This window comes from Aquarana catesbeiana, linkage group LG03, assembly GCF_042186555.1.
Source record: "Aquarana catesbeiana isolate 2022-GZ linkage group LG03, ASM4218655v1, whole genome shotgun sequence".
Classification (NCBI taxonomy): Eukaryota; Metazoa; Chordata; class Amphibia; order Anura; family Ranidae; genus Aquarana; species Aquarana catesbeiana.
Window position 1 is genome coordinate 688673827 of NC_133326.1, and position 21875 is coordinate 688695701.

At 42.1% G+C, this 21875-nt stretch overlaps 1 protein-coding gene across 1 annotated transcript; it reads left to right on the forward strand.

Moving 5' to 3' along the window:
- Positions 1-20094: 20094 nt before the first annotated feature.
- Positions 20095-21024, forward strand: LOC141134757 (olfactory receptor 11L1-like). The gene has a single exon (XM_073624196.1). The coding sequence runs from the start codon at positions 20095-20097 to the stop codon at positions 21022-21024; it is 930 nt and encodes a 309-aa protein (XP_073480297.1).
- The last annotated feature ends 851 nt before the right edge of the window (positions 21025-21875 follow it).

A 21875-nucleotide genomic window follows, 5' to 3' on the forward strand; every position in this document is an offset into this window, starting at 1 on the left:
CGATGTCCTATGCCCTGATGTGCCTTGTGCCCTGATGTGCTTTGCCCTGATGTCCTGTGCCCTAATGTGCCCTGATGTCCTGTGCCCCGGTGTGCTGTGGCTCAATGTCATGTGCCCTGATGTTCTGTGCCCTGATGTGCCATAATGTGCCATGTGCCCTAATGTGCCTCATGCCCTGATGTGCTATGTGCCCCATAATGTGCCCCATCACGTGCCCTGATGTGCCATGTGCCCCATGTGCCCTGATGTGCCCCGAGCCCTGATGTGCCATGTGACCTGTGCCCTGATGTGCTATGTGCCCTGTGCCCTGATGTACCATGTGGCCTGATGTGCCCCGTGCCCTGATGTGCTTTGTGCCCCATGCCCTGATGTGCGATTTGCCCCATAATGTGCCATGTGCCCCATCATGTTCCCTGATGTGCCATAATGTGCGCTGATGTGCCCCGTGCGCTGATATGGCCCGTGCCCTGATGTGCCCGTTCTCTGATGTGCCATGTGCCCTGATGTGCCATGTGCCCCGATGTGCCCTGATGTGCCCCGTGCCCTGATGTGCCCCGTGCCCTGATGTGCTATGTGCCCTAATGCACCCTGATGTGCCCTGATGTGCCCCGTGCCCTGATGTGCTGTGCCCCGATGTCCTATGCCCTGATGTCCTGTGCCCTGATGTGCCCTGATGTCCTGTGCCCCAGTGTGCTGTGGCTCAATGTTGTGTGCCCTGATGTTCTGTGCCCTGATGTGCTGTGTCCTGATGTGCTATACCCTGATCTGCTGTGCCCTGTGCCCTGATGTGATGTACCCTGATGTACTGTGCCCTGACGTGCCCTGATGTGTTGTGCCCTATTAGCTGATGTGCTGGGCTCTGTACCCTGATGTACTGTGACCTGATGTGCTGTGCCCTGTACCCTGATGTGCTGTGCCCTGTACCCTGATGTGCTGTGCACTGTACCCTGATATGTTGTGTCCTGTACGCTGATGTACTGGGCTCTGTACCCTGATGTGCTGTGCCCTGTACGCTGATATACTGGGCTCTGTACCCTGATGTGCTGTGCCCTGTACCCTGATGTGGCCTGATGTGCTGTACCCTGATGTGTTGTACCCTGATGTGTTGTGCCCTGATGTGCCTTGTACCCTGATGTGCTGTGCCCTGTACCCTGATGTGCCCTGATGTACCGTGCCCTGATGTACCTTGCCCTGATGTGCCGTGCCCTGATGTGCCTTGTACCCTGATGTGCTGTGCTCTGTACCCTGATGTGCTGTGCCCTGTACCCTGATGTGCCCTGATGTACCGTGCCCTGATGTACCTTGCCCTGATGTGCCGTGCCCTGATGTGCCTTGTACCCTGATGTGCTGTGCTCTGTACCCTGATGTGCTGTGCCCTGTACCCTGATGTGCCCTGATGTACCGTGCCCTGATGTACCTTGCCCTGATGTGCCGTGCCCTGATGTGCCGTGCCCTGATGTACCGTGCAATGGGCCGGTCTGGCTGAAGTCCAGGGCCACATTTTTGTCCCAGTCCAGCCCTGCTGAACACTGTGCAGAGGTCTCACTACACTAACTTGTAGTTTTAGCTGAACACTGTGAGGAGGATGCACTAACTTGTACCTTTAGCTGAACACTGTGCAGAGGTCGCACTACACTAACTTGTAGTTTACGCTGAACACTGTGAGGAGGACGCACTGCACTAACTTGTAGCTTTAGCTGAACACTGTGCAGAGGTCACACTAAACTAACTTGTAGCTTTAGCTGAACACTGTGACCTACACTAACTTGTAGTTTTAGCTGAACACTGTGCAGAGGTTACTAACTTGTAGCTTTAACTGAACACTGTGAGCAGGACGCACAGCACTAACTTGTAGGTTTAGCTGAACACTGTGAGCAGGACGCACAGCACTAACTTGTAGTTTTAGCTGAACACTGTGAGCAGGACGCACTGCACTAACTGTAAATAGTCTAGCTGCCTGACTGTGGTACTAATAGGATCAAAAGAACACCAGCAATTTTCTTCAGGTAGCTGTATTTACTGTAACAAGACAAGCCTGCCTGTCAGTAGGAAGATAACAGGAAAGGATCTAGCTAAACTGAATACAGTGTATATACATATATACAACACCTGGGATGCATATATATACACAATACACTGTAAGTGCAGCTAACTGTCCTACCTAATCTAGCTAACTCAAATGAAATGACACTGTCTCTCTGTCTCTCAACGTCGGAACACACTACACAGGGCCGCCATGCAGGCGGCCTTATAAAGTGTGTGGTGTGTTCTAAACCCCCTGAGCCATAATTGGCCAAAGCTGTCAGATATTTTTATTCCTGCGCTACCATGCGGAAAAGATAGTAATAAGGGAGAAGCAGCTTGTACCGAATAGGGTCCAGCCTGACCCTAAAAACAGATATAAATAAACCAATAAGAATAGTGCTGTGCTAATCCTAATGTGCACACCAGTGCATAAATGTAAATCAGCTAGAGCAAACGGTGGCTGGGAGGTAGATACCTACCCTCAGTGTGCTAACTAATATTCAACTCAAACGGTGACTTGAAACACCTATTGTGCTAGGTAGAAGTTTAAATAAGTGAACGTGAGTCTTTGGCATTGGACACTTTATTGCATTAATATTGATCTCCACGGACATTCATTGTAATATTGCACTTTTATTATTATTGTTTGTTTTTTTGTGTTTTTGGCTCCAGCAATTTATTCGCTTATGTATTTCCACTACCAATGTAGTGTTTATCTTGCACAATATATATACTGATGTTTATGAGTTGATGTAAGATTAATACTATTAGGCAATACTTCACCACTTAGACTCACGTTCACTTATTTAAACTTCTACCTAGCACAATAGGTGTTTCAAGTCACCGTTTGAGTTGAATATTAGTTAGCACACTGAGGGTAGGTATCTACCTCCCAGCCACTGTTTGCTCTAGCTGATTTACATTTATGCACTGGTGTGCACATTAGGATTAGCGCAGCACTATTCTTATTGGCTTATTCATAATTGGCCAAAGCCACCCTGGCTTTGGCCAATTACAGCTCTCTCTACCGACGGCGCTGTGATTGGCCAAGCATGCGGGTCATAGTGCATGCTTGGCCAATCATCAGCCAGCAATGCACTGGGATGCCGCAGCGAATTATGGGCCGTAACGCGCCACACGAATTTGGCGCGAACGGCCCATATCGTTGGCAATTTGACGAACGATCGAACAGCCGATGTTCGAGTCGAACATGGGTTCGACTCAAACACGAAGCTCATCCCTAACTACAAGTATATATAAAACTTTAGAAAGGAAGAACCTTTATAAACAGGTTACATATGAAACATACATTAAAGTCTCCTTTTTAAAGCATGTTTCATAAACCTACTGGAGAACAAAAAAGCCACGTCGCACGACCGCGCAATTGTCAGTTAAAACGACGCAGCGCTGAATCGCAAAAGGTGTTCTGGTCAGGAAGGGGGTAAAATCTTCCGGGAATGAATCGGTTAAACAGATGTGAAATTAATAATGAATGAAGGTCAGGTTTGATTCTGCCTCAGTATTAGGGCAGCTGAGGGAGGAATTTATAAATCAAGCTGCCTCCTTGTAGTAATTCTGTAGCATAATCTGTCTCACTGCTCCTGTTTGGCATTGCTTTGCTATGCATAAGAATTGATAAATGTCAAATATGTTTTAAATAATAAAGCATAGAAGGCATATTGTTATTTGGAGTGAGCTCTTACAGAAAGATAATGTAACATTGCAATCTAGTATCATGTTTAATACTTGAATTGAGATCTCTCATCCACCCTCATCCTTTTCTTGCAATCTAGTATCATGTTAAACCCTTTCACTTCCATTGACACAAAGGCTACAGCAGAACAGAACTGCCTGCAGCTGGCCGGTATTCATTATGATCCTTTATAACTCCTGATGCTCCATTGGCTACTTCACCAGCCACAGTGGCTGGATAAAGAGACAACCAAACCCAGAAGTGATGTAATCCATGTTGCTTCTGGTTTCCTTCCATGTAGAGAAGATCAGCAAATCATCAGATGTTTACTAATCTCCCTCCCCTCTACCCAGTGGCACTGACTATTCCCAGTGAAGTTAAGGAACCTGGGAAACATGACATCGGTGTGCATGCGGTCAAATGCTCAGGAGGTGCATGGAAGGGATTACTGTACAACAGCTTGACCGCTTCCATCTGGCAGCCAACAGTTGGCTTGTCAGATCTACAAACATTCTAGGCTGCTGCAGCAGCTATTACAACTTAAATTCTTCTGGAAAAGCTGTCCACAAGGTTTAGGAGTGTGTCTATGGGAATGTTTGACCATTCTTCCACAAGTGCGTTTGTGAGGTCAGGCATTAATGTGGACGAGAAGGCCTGGCTCGCAGTCTCCGCTCTTCTTCATCCTAAAGGTGTTCCATCAGGTTGAGGTCAGGACAGGCCAGTCAAGTTCCTCCACCCCAAACTCGCTCATCCATGTCTTTATGGACCTTGCTTTGTGCACTGGTGCTCAGTCATGTTGAAACAGGAAAGAACCATCCCCAAACTGTTCCCACAATGTTGGTATAAAATTGGTATTCTAACTCTTTAAGAATTCCCTTCACTAGAACCAAGCCCAACCCCTGAAAAACAACCCCACACCATATTCCCCCCTCCACCAAATGATTTGGACCAGTGCACAAAGCAAGGTCCATAAAGACATGGATGAGCCAGTTTGGGGTGGAGGAACTAGACTGGCCGGCACAGAGTCCTGACCTCAACCTGATAGAACACCTTTCGGATGAATTCGAGCGGAGACTTCGAGCCAGGCCTTCTCGTCCAACATAAGTGTGTCAGGGATGGGCTCTCAGCCCTCCCTTCTCAGTGCTCAGAGCATCGTGACGATCGGTGGTGCGGTGTGTCAGTCTGACACACCAATCTCGGTAAAGAGCCTCCGACGGAGGCTCTTTACCACGTGATCAGCTGTGTCCAATCACGGCTGATCACGATGTAAACACGATGTAAACAGATGCGAGTAGAGGAGAGCTGATCGGCGGCTCTCCTAACAGGGGGGGTCTGCCCTGATTATTCATCAGAGCAGCCCCCCTCGAATGCCCACACTGAACCACCAGGGAAGCACATAGCGTGTGGATGGCCAGGTATGTACCCCATGGCCATCCACATATAAAAAAAATGGCCAATACATGCCAATCAGTGCCCACAAATGGGCACTGACTGGCACCATTACAGAAATAAAAAAATAAGTGATGCCCAGCAATGCGACCCACCAGTGTAATCAGTGTCACCCATCAGTGTCCCTCAGTGCCACCTATCAGTGCCCACCTATCAGTGACCATCAGTGCCCATCCATGCCACCTATCAGTGCCACCCATAAGTACTCATCAGTGCCACTCATAAGTACCCATCAGTGCTGCCTATGAGTGCCCATCAGTGCCGCCTATCAGTGCTGCATACCAGTGCCACCTATCAGTGCTGCCTATCAGTGCCGCCTATCAGAGCCCATCATCAGTGCCCATCAGTGCCACCTCATCAGTGCCACCTCATCGGTACTTATTTACAAAAAATTTTAAGAGACAAAAAGAAAAACGTTTTTTTTTCAAAATTTTCTGTCTTTTTTTATTTGTTGCACAAAAAATAAAAATCGCAGAGGTGATCAAATACCACCAAAATAAAGCTCTATTTGTGGGAACAAAATGATAAAAAATTTGTTTGGGTACAGTGTAGCATGACCGCGCAATTGTCATTCAAATTGCGACAGCACTGAAAGCTGAAAATTGGCTTGGGCAGGAAGGTGTATAAGTACCTGGAATTGAAGTGGTTAAACTGCCTGGTTCAGTCCTTCCGTGCTTTCGCCTTGGTCAAACATATCTGGAGACTCTCCTGTTGAAGTTTTGGCTGGCTGACGTCCCTTCTGGTTTCTGATCCTGTCTGCTGCCTCTGACTACGCTGATCTCTGGCTTCCTGATTTACTGATTGTTCTGACTATCCGCTTTGGCTACCGTACCCTGGCTATGACTACGTTTACTATTTGTTCCATTTTTACCATTATATTAAAAGGTGTGATTTTAAGTGGATTTTCTGTCTCTGTTTGATTCATGGTTCCTGACACAGTGCCTGACCTCACAAATGCGCTTCTGGAAGAATGGACAAATATTCACATAGACACACTCCTAAACCTTGTGGACAGCCTTCCCAGAAGTGTTGAAGCTGTTACAGCTGCAAAGGGTGGGCCAACTCAATATTAAACCCTACTGACTAGACTGGGATGCCAATAAAGTTCATGTGCGTGTAAAGGCAGGTGTCCCAATACTTTTGGTAATATAGGGTATGTTGAATTAATTTACATATTTTTGTAATTGGGTAAAAATATTTTTACATTTTGGCACATTAACTTTTTTATGTCCATCCTATATTATTTACTATAGCGCTGCACTTTTTGCACTATTATGACATACGTTGTTGGCAAGGGAAAATATTTATGAATATTCTGGTGCAATAATTTTATTGAAAATCAAAGGAAACACAGTGCAAGGGTCACCTATGCAGGGGGACATGTATGATAACAAGTGAATGAGAATCATTTACACCTTCAAACAGTAATTATCAAGAAAAGGGTGGGTGCATGCATGACAGTATAATGAACAATGTTTTAGAGATTGCACAATACAACCATAGGGCAGGGCCATTTGTCAGAAGAACTGGCTGTGTCAAGAGACCCAGGCATAAGAGCGTATGAGGCTACTGTTAGGAAGGACCCAATCAGGGAAGATAGAAAAGAGAGATCAGAGAAAGAAAAGGAGAAAGAAGATGAATAAAAAACAAAAAATGTGGGGGGGAGTGGAGGGGGAGATCCCTTAGACAATGGTATTAGTCCGCTAGTGGGTTACAAGGTGCCATAATTGGCTGGATTTAGTGTGGAAAAATCGTAAGATAGCCAGGGTTCCCAGAATTTCTGTATTTCCAATGTTGTATTAAAAGCCACATGACATGAAGAGGCCCTCTCTCTCCGCTGTAGATACCATCCATGACAGTGCCCAGATTCTCATGCCTTGTTCACCTATTAGCCCCCAAAATTGCTAGAACTTACCAACAAAATCCACCTCCAATGGACTTCAAAGGGTTCTCTGCTAAATTTAAGTTTCGTAGAATTCATTTTTTTTGTTGAAAATGTATACTTTATTTTGCATTAAAATATACAAAAAACAAATATTTCAACGGGGTACATTCCACCCTGTACTGCGATGCAACGCATAAACACACCACATGACAATACAGTTCCAAGCATACAATAAATTACATTCATCCTGCGGTATGATGCCTGATGTGTTGTACAGAGTAATAATACCCCGAAACATCACATCATGGATAACGCCGCATTACCCCGAAGGGATTTTACTAAAAACATGTTACTAAATACATATTACTTAAGCGAGTCATGCAACGTTTCAAACAAATTACATTTCAACAGGCAACGGATGTGATGGGGATAGGGGATGGGGAAGAGGGGTAGGGGAAGGGGGAATTCACAGGCCCGAAGCTTTATTGAAAAGACAGAGACACACAGGGGACAGTGGGGGAAGAGGAAATCTGCAGGCCTCCTCCTTCTCACCGTGACAATACGCGTTGGGACGAACAGACACCAGAAGTGACGTCAGCAGACGAGCTCGCTGCTCGTGGTGTTTTTATTTCAACCTGTAAAGAAATGTGAGTACTTCTAACCGTTTTAATAAATAAAAACATTGTTTTTAAAATACTACACTATCCGGAATCCCCCCTTTCTTCTTCCTCCATATTATATATACATCCATTGGGAGAGAAATATTACTGCCAATACTGGTTTTAAAGGGAACAGATCTGCCCAATTAGACTGAGATTATGTTATGAAGAAGCCAGCACTGTGAACACCATTGATCTCCACTAATATACATATATGCGGTTGCCTCATAACCGCAAGGTAAGAGGCCATCTTCACTGAAGTGTGATGCACAGAAGAGGCGAAATCACTCTTGCACTTTGCACATTGCATTTATTTGCACAATATTTTTTGCACTTTAACCACTTCACATCCGCGCTATGGCCAAATGACGGCCACAGCGCAGACCTGAATTCCCGGGAGGCCGTCATATGACGGTCTCCCCTGTGCACGCTCCCTGCGCACGCCCTGCAGGGCGCGCGCTGGGCGCGCTGTGATCACCGAGTCACTGAGACTCGGCTGATCACCGCGCTATGGCCAAATGACGGCCACAGCGCAGACCTGAATTCCCGGGAGGCCGTCATATGACGGTCTCCCCTGTGCACGCTCCCTGCTGGGCGCGCTGTGATCACCGAGTCACTGAGACTCGGCTGATCACCGAGCCAAGTAAGGGGCCGGTCCCGGCCCCTTACCATGTGATCAGCTTTCAGCCAATGACAGCTGATCACATGATGCAAACAAAAGATCGGTAATTGTTTTTTTTTTTTTACTCACGCTAACAGCGTGAGTAGAAAAAAAAGCCGATCACTGGCTCGGATGTGAGGGACATCGGTCCCAAAGTGGAAGAGGCACATCTGCCTCATCAGTGCCACCTAATAGTGTCACCTAACACTGCCCACAGTGCTACCTAACAGTGCCCACAGTGCCACCTAACAGTGCCCACAGTGCCACCTAACAGTGCCCACAAGTGCCACCTATCAATGCCAACAAGTGTCACCTTTCAATGCCCACAAGTGCCACCTATCAATGCCCACCTGTAGTGCCAATCAGTGCCACCTGGCAGTGCTGCCCATCACTGCCACCCATCAGTGCCCATCACTGCCGCCTATCAGTGCCCGTCACTGCCCCCTCATCAGCGTACATCAATGAAGGAGAAAAATGACCCGTTTTAATTTTTTTTTAACAAAATATAAAAAAATAAAAAATTTTTTTTTTTTTAAATTCAGTTTTTTACATTTTTTTAACAAAAAGTAAAAACTGCAGAGGTGATCAAATACCACCAAAAGAAAGCTCTATTTGTAGTGAAAAAATGATACAAATTTCATTTGGGTACAGTGTTGTATGACCGCGCAATTGTCATTCAAAGTGCGTCAGCGCTGAAAGCTGAAAATTGGTCTGGATAGGAGGGGGGTTTAAGTGCCCAGTAAGCAAGTGGTTAAAAAAGGACAAGTCACTTTATACGTTATATTCACTCAGCTGGAGAGTGAACACAGCACTTTATTATGTTTTCACCTAAAAGACTGTTGTTATTTATTTATTTGGCACAATCTTTCACGTGTATACTACTACCTTTAGCACTTTATTGTATGCTTTACTGTTTGTACGTTCTTTAACACAGTGTTTCTCAACTCCAGTCCTCAAGGCGCCCCAACAGGTTATGATTTTAAGATGACCCTCAGATGAAACGGCTGTGGTAATTACTAAGGCAGTGAAACTGATCATATCACCTGTGCAAAATAATGGAGGGCCTGAAAACATGACCTATTGGGGTGACTTGAGGACTGGAGTTGAGAAAGACTGTTAGTTTCATTTTAGTTTTAGTTTTAACCTGCTAACAGCGCAGCACCATTTACTTTATATATCATAGGGAGAATCTCGCTGTAGAGTACCAGTGTTTTCCCTTCAATGGTGAGCTCTCTGATGCCGAGCGGACTTTGCGGCAGACTTTTCAACGGACTTTACGACGGACTTTCTGAATGAACGGACTTGCCTACACACGATCAACCAAAGTCCGCTCAACCAAAGTCCGTCGAATTCATACGTGATGACGTACGACTGGACTAAAATAAGGAAGTTCATAGCCAGTAGCCAATAGCTGCCCTAGTGCGGCTTTTTGTCCGTCGGACTAGCATACAGACGAGCGGACTTTTCGACCGGACTCGAGTCCGTCGGATAGATTTGAAACATGTTTCAAGTCCAAGTCCGTCCAACTATTGAGAAAACAAAGTCCGCTGGAGCCCACACACGATCGAATTGTCCGACGAAATCCCGTCCGCCGGGCAAAGTCTGCCGTAAAGTCTGCTCGTGTGTACGCGGCATGAGTCTCCATAGTCCAAACTTCTGTCTCATCTTGACCAGTGTCTCCTCCCAGGACTCCAAACCAGACTCAAAGAATTTTGATGAAATCCGTTTTGACGCTGAAAGGAATGAGTGCAGAAGAAGCCAGGAACCACTTTCCGAAGAGCATGACCTCTGACTTGCCGCAGTTGACGTTTGCCCTTGAAGCTTTGCCAAAGTCCTCACAGGTCTGGACGAGTGTGTCGATGGAGCGCCGATACAAGACTTGCCATACAACGCTTGGTGAACCAAACCCAAGCAGATGGTTAATTCCTATTGCTAAACCATTTTACGGTACTTTGAAAAATGCATTTAGTTTATTGAGATTTTCATGGACATGGGTGCACTCAAAATATATTAGTGTTCTTCAACACCTGTCACCTGTGTTCTTTGGAGGCATCTCCAATTAAGATAAATACATAAATAAATAAATAAATAAGAGACACACAGATGCAGCACCATTGGGATTCCTCCTTAGCTTATAAACAACCTCCCTACCCAATTGAATTATATTTAATTACATGTGACAGATCTATAAATATGAGCAGAGCTAATGACATAGCATTTCTATCTCATTGCGGTGTTGTGAGATTCATGCATTATCTGCAATTTACTACATTGTTACTGGAAGGTGAGTTTTCTTTGGTCAATGAGTGATGTAGACGTGGAGAAGACCTTTTAAAGTGCATCTTTCTACCTGGTCCAAATACCCTCATATAAAAGCAACATAAAGATTTGTAAAGTAATATTATATTTTATTTTAACTGGTATCTTTGCAAATAGGAGAAGAAGCAATTGACAAAGAGCACGTTATTAACCTATAAATATGTTAAATATCAATATCTCTTCTTCTCCCATTGAATTTGCAATTCAGTAGGATGTTGAATATAGACACTTTCATATGCGTGTGATGTGTCTCCTATACTTTTGATTTTGAAAGTGATATTTGCTTATAATAATGTATTATTAACCAGTTGAGGACAGTGGATGTGCTACACATACGCCCCCCCCAAAATCATCAATGTACAAAGTTTTTGTGTAGCACATCAACTCCTTCTGAGCCCCCCCACCACAACCACCACCACCACCGCAACCATCACCACCACCACAACCATCACCACCAATGCAACCATCACTACTACCACCACCACCACCACCACCACCACCGCAACCATCACCACCAATGCAACCATCCCAACCACCACCGCAACCATCACCACCACCACCACCGCAACCATCACCCCCACCATCACCACCACCATCACAGGCCGGCAAAACTGTGCTCTTTGAAATGAAGTGGGAAGTTGCTGTGTACATACAGCACCTCTAGGGCCTGCAGCTATCAAATAAAGAACTGTCTGATTCTGTGTTTATCAATGTAGCTCAGGCATGAAATTGAGATAAAACATAATATTGTTAGTTTTATATCTGCCCTGTTTCATTCATCTGCAGACCAAAGGATGAACTTCGATCTGCAGAGGCTGAAAAAAAAAACCCATCAATCCCAACTAATCCCTTATTCCCCTTCTTCCCTTACTTTGCTGCTGTTTTTTTTTTTTATTTCTATTTCATTAAACGTTAATATTTAAACTTTTTTTTTCATTATTATTTGTTTTGTTTATTCATTTTTTTGTGTCACATCTAAAAAATGCTTTGCACCACATTCATAATGGTGGTAGTTTCTAGCCATTTCATCTAACTGGCCACACTTCCTATTATTATAACTATTATTACAACTATTGCTTTCCTGTTTTGTTTTTTTTTATTTCTATTTTATTACCATTATTATTTAAACTTTTCTTAAAAACTTTCTTTTATTTGTTTTGTTTGTTAATTTTTTGTGTCACATCTAAAAAAGTGCAAAAAACAAAAACAAAAAAATGTTTTATTTTATATGTAGATAACTTTGCATTGCTTTGTACCACATTCATAATGGTGGAGATGTTACTGTCCACACTCCCTTCAACTATTGCTTTCCTACTGTTTTTTTTATCTCTATTTTTTTGTGTCACATCTAAAAAAGGAAAAAAGGACAAATTAAAAATATATATATATATATATATATATATATATATATATATATATATATATATATATATATATATATATATATATATATATATTTTCCATTTTAATTGTTTTATTTTGTTCCTTTTTTGAGTCACATCTAAAAAGTACAAAATAAAAAAAAAATAAAAAATAAACGTTTATTTTATGTGTAAATAACTTTGCAAGCTATGTACCACAATCATAATGGTGGTGATCTCTAGCAATTTCATCTAACTGTCTACACTCCCTTCAACTATTGCTGTTCTGCTGTTTTTTATTTCTATTTTATTAACCATTAATATTTAAACTTTTTTTTAATACTTTTTTTATTTGTTTTGTTTGTTCATTGTTTTGTGTCACATCTAAAAAAAGTGCAAAAAAAAAAAAGAAGAAGAAAACTTTTATTTTATATGTAAATAACTTTACAATGCTTTGTATCACATTCGTAATGGTGGTGATGTAACTGTCCACACTCCCTTCAACTATTTCTTTCCTGCTGTTTTTTTTTCTATCTTATTTATCAACAATGGTTAAACTTATTTTTATGCATGAATAACTTTGCAATGCTTTGTTCCACACTCCCTTCAAATATTGCTCATCTGCTGTTTTTTATTTCTATTTTTTTAACCATTAATATTTAAAAAATATATATATTTTATTTGTTTTGTTTATTTTCTGTCACATCTAAAAAAAAAAAAAAAATCACCTTTATTTCATTTGTAAATAACTTTACAACGCTTTGTACCAGATCTATTTTTAACAGGATAAATTATATAATAAAATATATAATTTTATTCTACAGTAACACTATTTTTTTTTAAATGATCACTGGTCAAAAAAGAAGAAAGTGCTTTTTTTTTAGTTTTGTCTAAGGATTTCAAAAAGTTAATTTTTGCAGGAAAATATCACAATTGCTTGTATTATTTTGTTATTTTAAGTAATGGCAAAGTTATTGCGGAATAAACAGGTCTATAGTAGAAACTTAAAAACTGCTCAGGTCCATAGAAGGGTGTACAGGGGTGAGAGGGGAAGTAGGTATAACCAAAGGTGCTTCATTATGTCATTGCACAATGTGCCTCTTTAAATTGGTATTTATTTAATCATTTATTACAAGTACTTATATAGCACGGTCAATTTTCTCAGCACTTTACATTCAAATTGTTTTTTATTTTATATAATATACACGCTCAACTTTAATTTGGCATTAGTTTATTGCAGCCCCTGTACAACAGAGCTCAGAATATAAGAGGGATGAACATTTCCATTTCACATATGTTTTGTTATAGGGATTGACTATAAGAAATGCACTATATTACCAAAAGTATTGGGACACTTCCCTTTACACGCACATGAGCTTTAATGGCATCCCAGTCTTAGTCCATAGGGTTCAATATTGAGTTGGCCCACCCTTTGCAACTATAACAGCTTCAGCTATTCTATGGACTAAGACTGAGATACCATTAAAATTCATGTGCGTGTAAAGGCAGGCGTCTCAATACTTTTGGTAATATAGTGTATGATTTGCTATAGGCATTGACTATAAGAAATATTTACATATAACAAGAAAGGGTCTATATTGCACTACATCTATGATATAGCCAAAATACAAAGGAAAAATGACTGTATAAATATTTTACTATACATGTTGGCCTAAATTTTTAATCGTGTTTTCTCTTTATGGCATATGCTTAGTGTAATAATACTGTTCCATCCTGAAGAAGCGAAGTCGGTGAAATGCGTTGAGACAGCACACCATTCCACCAATAACTTTGTCATTGGAAAACATATACTGCATCACATTACATCTATACTGAAATAATCTTTTTTTTTATATAAGAAAGTTGTCTTTTAATCTGATGTATCCATTTCAATAACATTTATTTGATTTTTATTATAAAGTAGAAACAGCTGTGCCTAATTAAACTGGTAAGTGTATCTCAAGAAGCTTCCCAGCAGCTGCCAAAATAGGTGTACTCCAATGAAGCGCCCCAAGATCAGATTGAAAGTTTAAATTGGCAGCACTTAATTATACAAAAAAAATCATAATATCGTAAGAAAAGAGGAAATAAAAGTGTAATATCAAAAACAATCAAATCTCTGTATCCATCAATGTGCTAAAAAGAATTGTGCATATGTTTCCAATCAAGTCTCTGTAACAATCAATGTGCTTGGAAAGCTTAAAGTGGTTGTAAAGCCTTAAGGTTTTTTTTTAATTTCAATGCATTCTATGTGTAGCACCCTGCTCCTGTTGATCAGGCGCTTATATGTAAATTTAGTGGGTTGTCTGTTCTGTACATAGTTCAGATTTAATCTATGGCTAAATTAGCTTCTGTTCCAGCATTGGCTGTGTTGCGTGTAGTTCCACACTGTTGTCTGTAGGTGTCGTTGTCACCACAGGCCAGTGTTGGAAAAGCAACAGGCTGAAGTGTATTGAGTGCTCTTCTTTCTCAGAGGTAACTCAGCGGAGGTCGTCTGCCGCTGTGCATTCTGGGAAGAGGTACTTAAGGGGCAGATGCCATTTTTGGTTGTCTTTTACTGCCTGGCCCTCCTGGCCTAAGGTATGTGACAGCTTCCTTTCTGTCTCGGGACCATGCTGGCCTGAGGCTACGTTACTACAAGTAGGCCCAGAGGTCGTCTGGGGCCTATTGGTTTAGAGGTGGTCCAATACTGTCTGTCCTACGGGAAGAAGCCAAGCAATTGAAAAGATCCAGGGGAGGACTCATCTTGGAGAGGACCGTGCGGAAGGCTGGTATCTCAAGAAGGGCCTGGTGACTCAATTGGAGGATGCATCCTAACTAACCTACCGCATACTACTGCCGGGTCAGCTTAAAGGTTCTGGTACTGTGTTGCTGTTCATCTAATACTACAATTCTGTAGCAGAGGATTGTACAACCATTTTGTTTTCTCAAGTCTGTGGCAGAGGCTTTTTGTCGTGTGTCATTCTGGCTGCTAGGTCAGTGAGAGAGACGTATCAAGGTGGGCAAAGATCTTTAGACTGAAGGTGTGTTAGTCTGCAAGATCTTAAATTCCTCAGTGATCCGAAAAAGGTATTTGAATTCTCCTGCAATTCCCTTTCTACCTCTTCACTGCTACTTCCTTTCAAGTTTTGCAATAAAGCATTGGAAACAGAACAAAGTGACTGGTGCATACATTGATGGACGCAAAGCTTGACATAGACTCTAAGTTCCTGATGTGGTGAAACTACAGGTAAGGGGTGACGGCAACAACCCAATTTAAATCAGCAGCTCCTTCAGGGGTCTTTACTACATATGGATTAAGGTAACAAACCTTCTGTGCCTTGTATCCCCTCCAGCCCCTACTTCCCTGTTTCCCCGAAAATAAGACCTAGTGTGATTGTCGGTGATGGCTGTAATATAAGCCCTACTCCCCAAATAAGCCCTACCCTGTTTCCCCGAAAATAAGCCCTACCCTAAAAATAAGAACTACAAGGACTTTAACTAGGGCTTATTTGGGAGGTAGGGCTTATATTGAAGCCATCCCCGACAATCACGCTAGGTCTTATTTTCGAGGAAACAGGGTTATACTTACATGAGCCCTATCACGATCCAGCACTATGCATGACAACAGCAGCTCTGTCCTTCCTCACAGTGCAGATTGATAGCAGCGAGAGCCATTGGCTCCTACTGCTGTCAATCAAATTCTGTGACGAGGGAGCGAGGGGGGGACTGAGTCTTTAGATGCAGGCAGTGGGACTCAAGACTGAGCCTGCAAACTCTTTGACATGTGAGCGGGGGGCGGGGCCATGCCCCACTGTCTGTGTCTATGGATGCAGGCAGCGGGGCTCAGGAGCAAGCCCTCACGAGTGCCCCCATAAGAAGCAGCTCCCTATGAGGGCACTGGATGAAGAGGAGGAGGAGCCAGGAGTGCCAGTGGGAAACCCGAGAAGAGTACCGGCACTGCTCAGTGCAAAACATTGCACAGAGAAGGTAAGTACGACATGTTTATTACTTTAGTTTCTTTTAGGTTTACAAACTTTTTTTTTTTTACAAACAGAACTGCTCTTTATTGAAAAAACTTATAAAACATAATCAGCAGGTGTACAAGATTATGCTAATCAAGATATAGTAGGAGACTTTTCAACAAGTGATATAGAACAATACATTGCCTACCCTGTTTCCCCAAAAATAAGACCTAGCGTGATTGTCGGTGATGGCTGCAATATAAGCCCTACCCCCCAAATAAGCCCTACCCTGTTTTCCCGAAAATAAGTCCTACCCTAAAAATAAGACCTACAAGGACTTTAACTAGGGCTTATTTGGGAGGTAGGGCTTATATTGAAACCATCACCGACAATCACGCTAGGTCTTATTTTCGGGGAAACAGGGTAGCAACTAGACATGTGCAATTCGTTTTGTTCCGAATTTGTTTTTTAACGAATTTCGACAAAAATTGTACATTCGTAAATTCGTACATTCATAAATTCATAAATTTGAAAGTTTGGAAATTCGGAAATCTGAAATACTAATTACCTAATTTTATTACTTAACTATTACTATATATTAAATTATAGGTATTGTAATTTCCTTTCAAATTTGGCTGTTAGTGAACGTAACAAATACAAATTTATTCCAAGTTACAAATTATCCGAAATAACAAATGCCGTATCTAAACGAATGGAACGTAATGAATTAATAATAATAAATAACAATAATAATAATAAAAACGTATTTATTTATTATTATTATTATTTATTATTAATTTGTTCTGTTCCATTTGTTTAGATGTGGCATTCGTTATTTCGGATAATTTGTAACTTCGGATAAATTTGTATTCGTTACATTCACTAACAGCCAAATTTGAAAGGAAATTACAATACCTATACCTAATTTAATAGTTAGTTACTATTTCGGATTTTCGAACTTCCAAATTTATGAATTTTCTAATTTACGAATGTACGAATTTCCGAATACACAAATTTTCTAATGTACGAATTTATGAATTTACGAATTTGCAAATTTACGAATGTACGAATTTACGAATTTACGAATTGCGATCATATCGAATGACCCAAAAAAAAAAAACGAATTAAAACGAAAACGAAAAAGAACAAATTGTTTGGCAATGGACATGTCTACTAGCAACCAAAATGAAACCCATAATAAATGGTTACCATCCCAAAACAAGGAAAAAAGAAAAAATGAAGTCGTCCCCTAGGGACAAGATTATGTAAAATCCACCCATGGCTGCAATATTTTGCCATATTTCTGGGGGCAGTTTCTATTGATATACCCTGTTTCCCCGAAAATAAGACCTAGCGTGATTGTCGGTGATGGCTTCAATATAAGCCCTACCTCCCAAATAAACCCTAGTTAAAGTCCTTGTAGGTCTTATTTTTAGGGTAGGGCTTATTTTCGGGGAAACAGGGTAGGGCTTATTTGGGGGGTAGGGCTTATATTGCAGCCATCACCGACAATCACGCTAGGTCTTATTTTCGGGGAAACAGGGTATGTCAATTTATACATTGGCAGAACCCCATTGATGGTCGATTCCCAGGAGGATAAAGTAGGAGGTGAGGGGGAAGCCCACTTAAAAGTATTTCTTTTTTAGCACAGTACAGCAGGTATGAGATCAGCAGTTTGTTATACCTAGGTGTCTGCTCATCAACATGTATACCCAGCAGTGCCAATTCAGGTGTACAAGGGAGGGACAGCTGCAGACGGGAGTTAATCAAAATCGAAAACTTCTGTCCAAAACCGTGCCACCCGTGGACATGTGCAAAACACATAAAAATAAGAACCTTCAGCCATCTGGCATCTAGTACAGATAGAGGGACGCTGCGGATAAATTCTGTGCATCCTCTGCGGCGTAAAGTATACTCTATGGAGAAATTTTGTCTGGATAAATGTGTTCCTGGAGGCTATCATTAAGCTATTTTTTAAGCTATTCTTAAAACATTCCTCCCATTCTTCCCTATCTAATGTAGGAATATGCATGCCATTGTTCCCAAAGCTTGTCCATCTTAGGTGACTGCACAGTAAGAAGAGCCAGATAGAGCACGGACAGGGGCTTACTCAAAGATTCCTGTGCTAGGAGCTTCTCTATTGGGTCAGATTCAAGCTTGGGGGGTTTGTAAATTGGGAACGTATTGCATGCTGTAACTGGAAATATTGAAAGTACAACCATCGAGGCAGCCTAAAAGTAGTCGATAGTGTCCCTTTAAACACTTTAATATTGTGTCAAAAATAAAAGTGCTCTTAGAAAATATACTGTATGTGAGTCCTTTTCTTTTATTTTCTGTGAATTTCTATTTTGCAAAGTGCCACAGTGCTTCAGCCAGTAACAAATAAAGTGCTCCAGTGCTCCCACGCCAGTGGTTTATATGACTCATCAGAGGCAAATGACCTTCTAGCAGTGGTGACTGGTGGTCAATATTTTTGTGGGGGTTTCAAATAAACACCCCTCACTCGCAACGTCGCTGCCCCTGCCACCCCCCTCTCACGAGATATGGACGGGAAGGCGGCCTTACCTTAGGAGATGATGAGTAGAGAGGACAAGGGGTAGGGCTGCTGCTCTTCACTCCAGCCGAGGGAAGAGCCGGGGATTCTCCTCCCGGCCCAACAGATGTTGCTTCTCCTCCCAGCCGAACAGAAATGGGGCCTGAGACCCAATTGGCCGGGAGTCCTAAGACTCCCAGGCCAATTTGTTCTCAGGACCCGCTTCCTGATTGGTGGAGAATTGGAGAATTGGAGGAGAATCAGGCAGACAATAATGAATATTAATTCGCTATTGTCACACAACTGGGTGGACTAAGGACGCAGTGCTCTGCGCCCTGAGCCCACCCTTTTTTTAAGCCAATTAGAGCCTCAGGCTCTAATCATATGCTTCCAATAAAGAAAACCCATTGAAATCCCCAAAAAACTAAGATACTGTTCCTTAAAGCATGAATAACAACAGCACAGAGCTTGCCCTACATATCAATGTATCCCATGCAGATATGCTGCCATTAACGAAAGTGTAATGCCCTGTACACGCGGTCGGATTTTCCGACGGAAAATGTGTGATAGGACCTTGTTGTCGGAAATTCCGACCGTGTGTGGGCTCCATCACACATTTTCCATTGGAATTTTCGACACACAAAGTTTGAGAGCTTGCTATAAAATTTTTCCGACAACAAAATCCGTTGTCGGAAATTCCGATCGTGTGTACACAAATCCGACACACAAAGTGCCACGCATGCTCAGAATAAATTAAAAGACGAAAGCTATTGGCTACTGCCCCGTTTATAATCCCGACATACGTGTTTTACGTCACCGCGTTCAGAGCGATCGGATTTTCCGACAACTTTGTGCCACCGTGTGTATGCAAGACAAGTTCGAGCCAATATCCGTCGGAAAAAATCCATGGATTTTGTTGTCGGAATGTCCGATCAATGTCCGACCGTGTGTACAGGGCATAAGTGTTTGTTAGAAATGAAAAGGCGAAATTCCTTTTCTGACACCGCACCCGTGCGGTCACATGATCCCCATGTGCTGATCTATGGTGAGAAGCCGAAGGGGCCGGAATTCCCCTTTGCTGGTCGGCTGACGTCATAAGGCAATCTCGGCCCCTCCCGCTTCTCTCTATAGATCAGGGCCGGCCAGCACAGGGGGATCAAGTGACCGCACGGCTGCGGTGTCAGAAAAGGTATTTCGCCTTTTCATTTCTAACAAACACTTACACTTTTGTTAATGGCAGCATATCTGCATGGGATACATGTAAAGTCACAAAAAAGTGACGTTATAAACACTTTAAACTATTTCTGACTTCTATATTCACATTTCGTTATTTGAGATAGCACACCATTAATATTTTTTATAGAATTTGTGTGGCCCAGTAATCAGCTACTATTTGATGCAGCAGTCTTGCTTTAGTTGAGGCCAAGTGCGAGCCTTATGAATTTTTTTTAATAAATATTTATGCAACTTTTTTTTTTTTTTTTTTACAGAATCCTCTGAGGAACTCCAAACTTCCAATAATATCCCAACAGACGGCTCTGTATGACCACCATATTTAATATAGAATGTTTGGTAACAAGACCATCACAGAAATTTCTCTACTTGGTTTTAGGAGTTGTGGACCTTGTATTCCCATATTTTTTGCTTTGTTTCTCATGGCATATTTAATAACTTTAACCGGTGATTTCCTCATTATTACACTTGTCTCTACAAGCCAACGGCTACAATACCCTATGTTTTACTTTCTCAAACATCTTTCCATCTCTGAAATTTTGTTTACCACTAATATTACCCCAAACATGCTTCATGTCTTATTGAGAAACGGTAGCATCATGTCTCTTGCAGGATGCATTATCCAGTTCTATGTCTATATTGCCTCAGGCAGTGTAGAGTCTGTTCTTCTTACAATAATGTCTTATGATCGGTACATGGCCATCTGTAACCCTTTGAGATATGCAGATATAATGAACCTCCAGTTATGCAGAACTCTTGTTTCTGTCACCTGGTTTCTTTGTTTTACAGTTGTCTTAACAACTGTAATTCTTCTTTGTCAGCTGGAATTTTGTGGGTCTAACACCATTGACCATTTCTTTTGTGACTTTGATCCTCTTGTGGCCCTTTCTTGTTCAGACACCTTCATGGTGAGAACAGAAGTTGTCATACTCTCCGTCCCTGTTGTAGCCTCCTCATTTTCGTTCATCATCTGGACGTACATCTATATTTTTATCACCATCTTCAAGATCTCCTCTTCTGCTGGGCGGCAAAAGGCCTTCTCCACTTGCAGCTCACACTTGGCTTCAGTATGTTCATATTATGGTCCTCTGATTGTAATATATATGGTACCTTACCAAAGAAACTCTATTAATAATAACAAGTTCTTATCAATTCTGTATACTGTACTGACCCCATTGTTTAATCCATTAATTTACAGCTTAAGAAATGAAGAACTTCGTCTTGTTTTATGGAAATATTTGAGACTGAGCACAACAGTTTAGGTGTCTAGTGGTGTAACACTAAGGTCATAGAGTTCACATACCATCAGAACCAATTAATTTTTATGCTTTATCCCTATTTTAGGGAGTTCTTCCTGGTTTGCTTCCACAGACCAAAGACCAACTGGTAGGCTAAGTAGTTTCTGTATGCATTAACCCAAGAGCTCTTGTGCTCAACCTGGGGCCTGGGAGCCCTATTTATGTGTTTATTGTGCAGTTCTCAGGTACATTTTCAAGTACTGGGAGTGGAACCATTGATATGTAAAGTGATCTTAATGGTGGTGAACTCTAGCCATTTCATGTAACTGTCCACAGTCTCTGTCTCTTTCTTCTTGTAGTATGTCCACAGTCTCTGACAGTCTTCTGTATATTATATGCAGCACACTGGGGATGTCCAAGGCCACAGTTAAAGTGGACAATACTTTTGGATTAAATTTTAGATAGCATTGAGAGGGATTAGAACACCTGTCAAGTTCTTATGGCTATCTATGCCCCTATTAGGGAGACCCCCCTCTATTTGTACTGTTTATTGTTATCACCATCTACTGAACTGCGCTGTGATGTCCCATACACCCCTGGTTGAGAATACAGGCCGCACTGACAAACATTCTGGAGGCGTAATCTGCTCACTCAGTGGCAAAACAGTGGATGCGGTCAAACTTTACATTGGGAGCATGGTTAAACAAAATCCAGGTTTTTGATATGTGCTGGGGGTTACTTTGGGATGGGAGAGGACTTGTGCTGGAAGGTGGATTGGGGTGGCTGAATATATGCAGGGGGGTGCTCTGGGAGGGGAGAGGACTTGTGCTAGAAGGTGGCTTGGGGGTGTGGGGTCGAGTATGTTCTGGAAGGCG

What these genes read in the sequence shown, in the direction of transcription:
- LOC141134757 (XM_073624196.1), top strand. Translation starts at nt 20,095, where the DNA reads ATGTTTGGTAACAAGACCATCACAGAAATTTCTCTACTTGGTTTTAGG.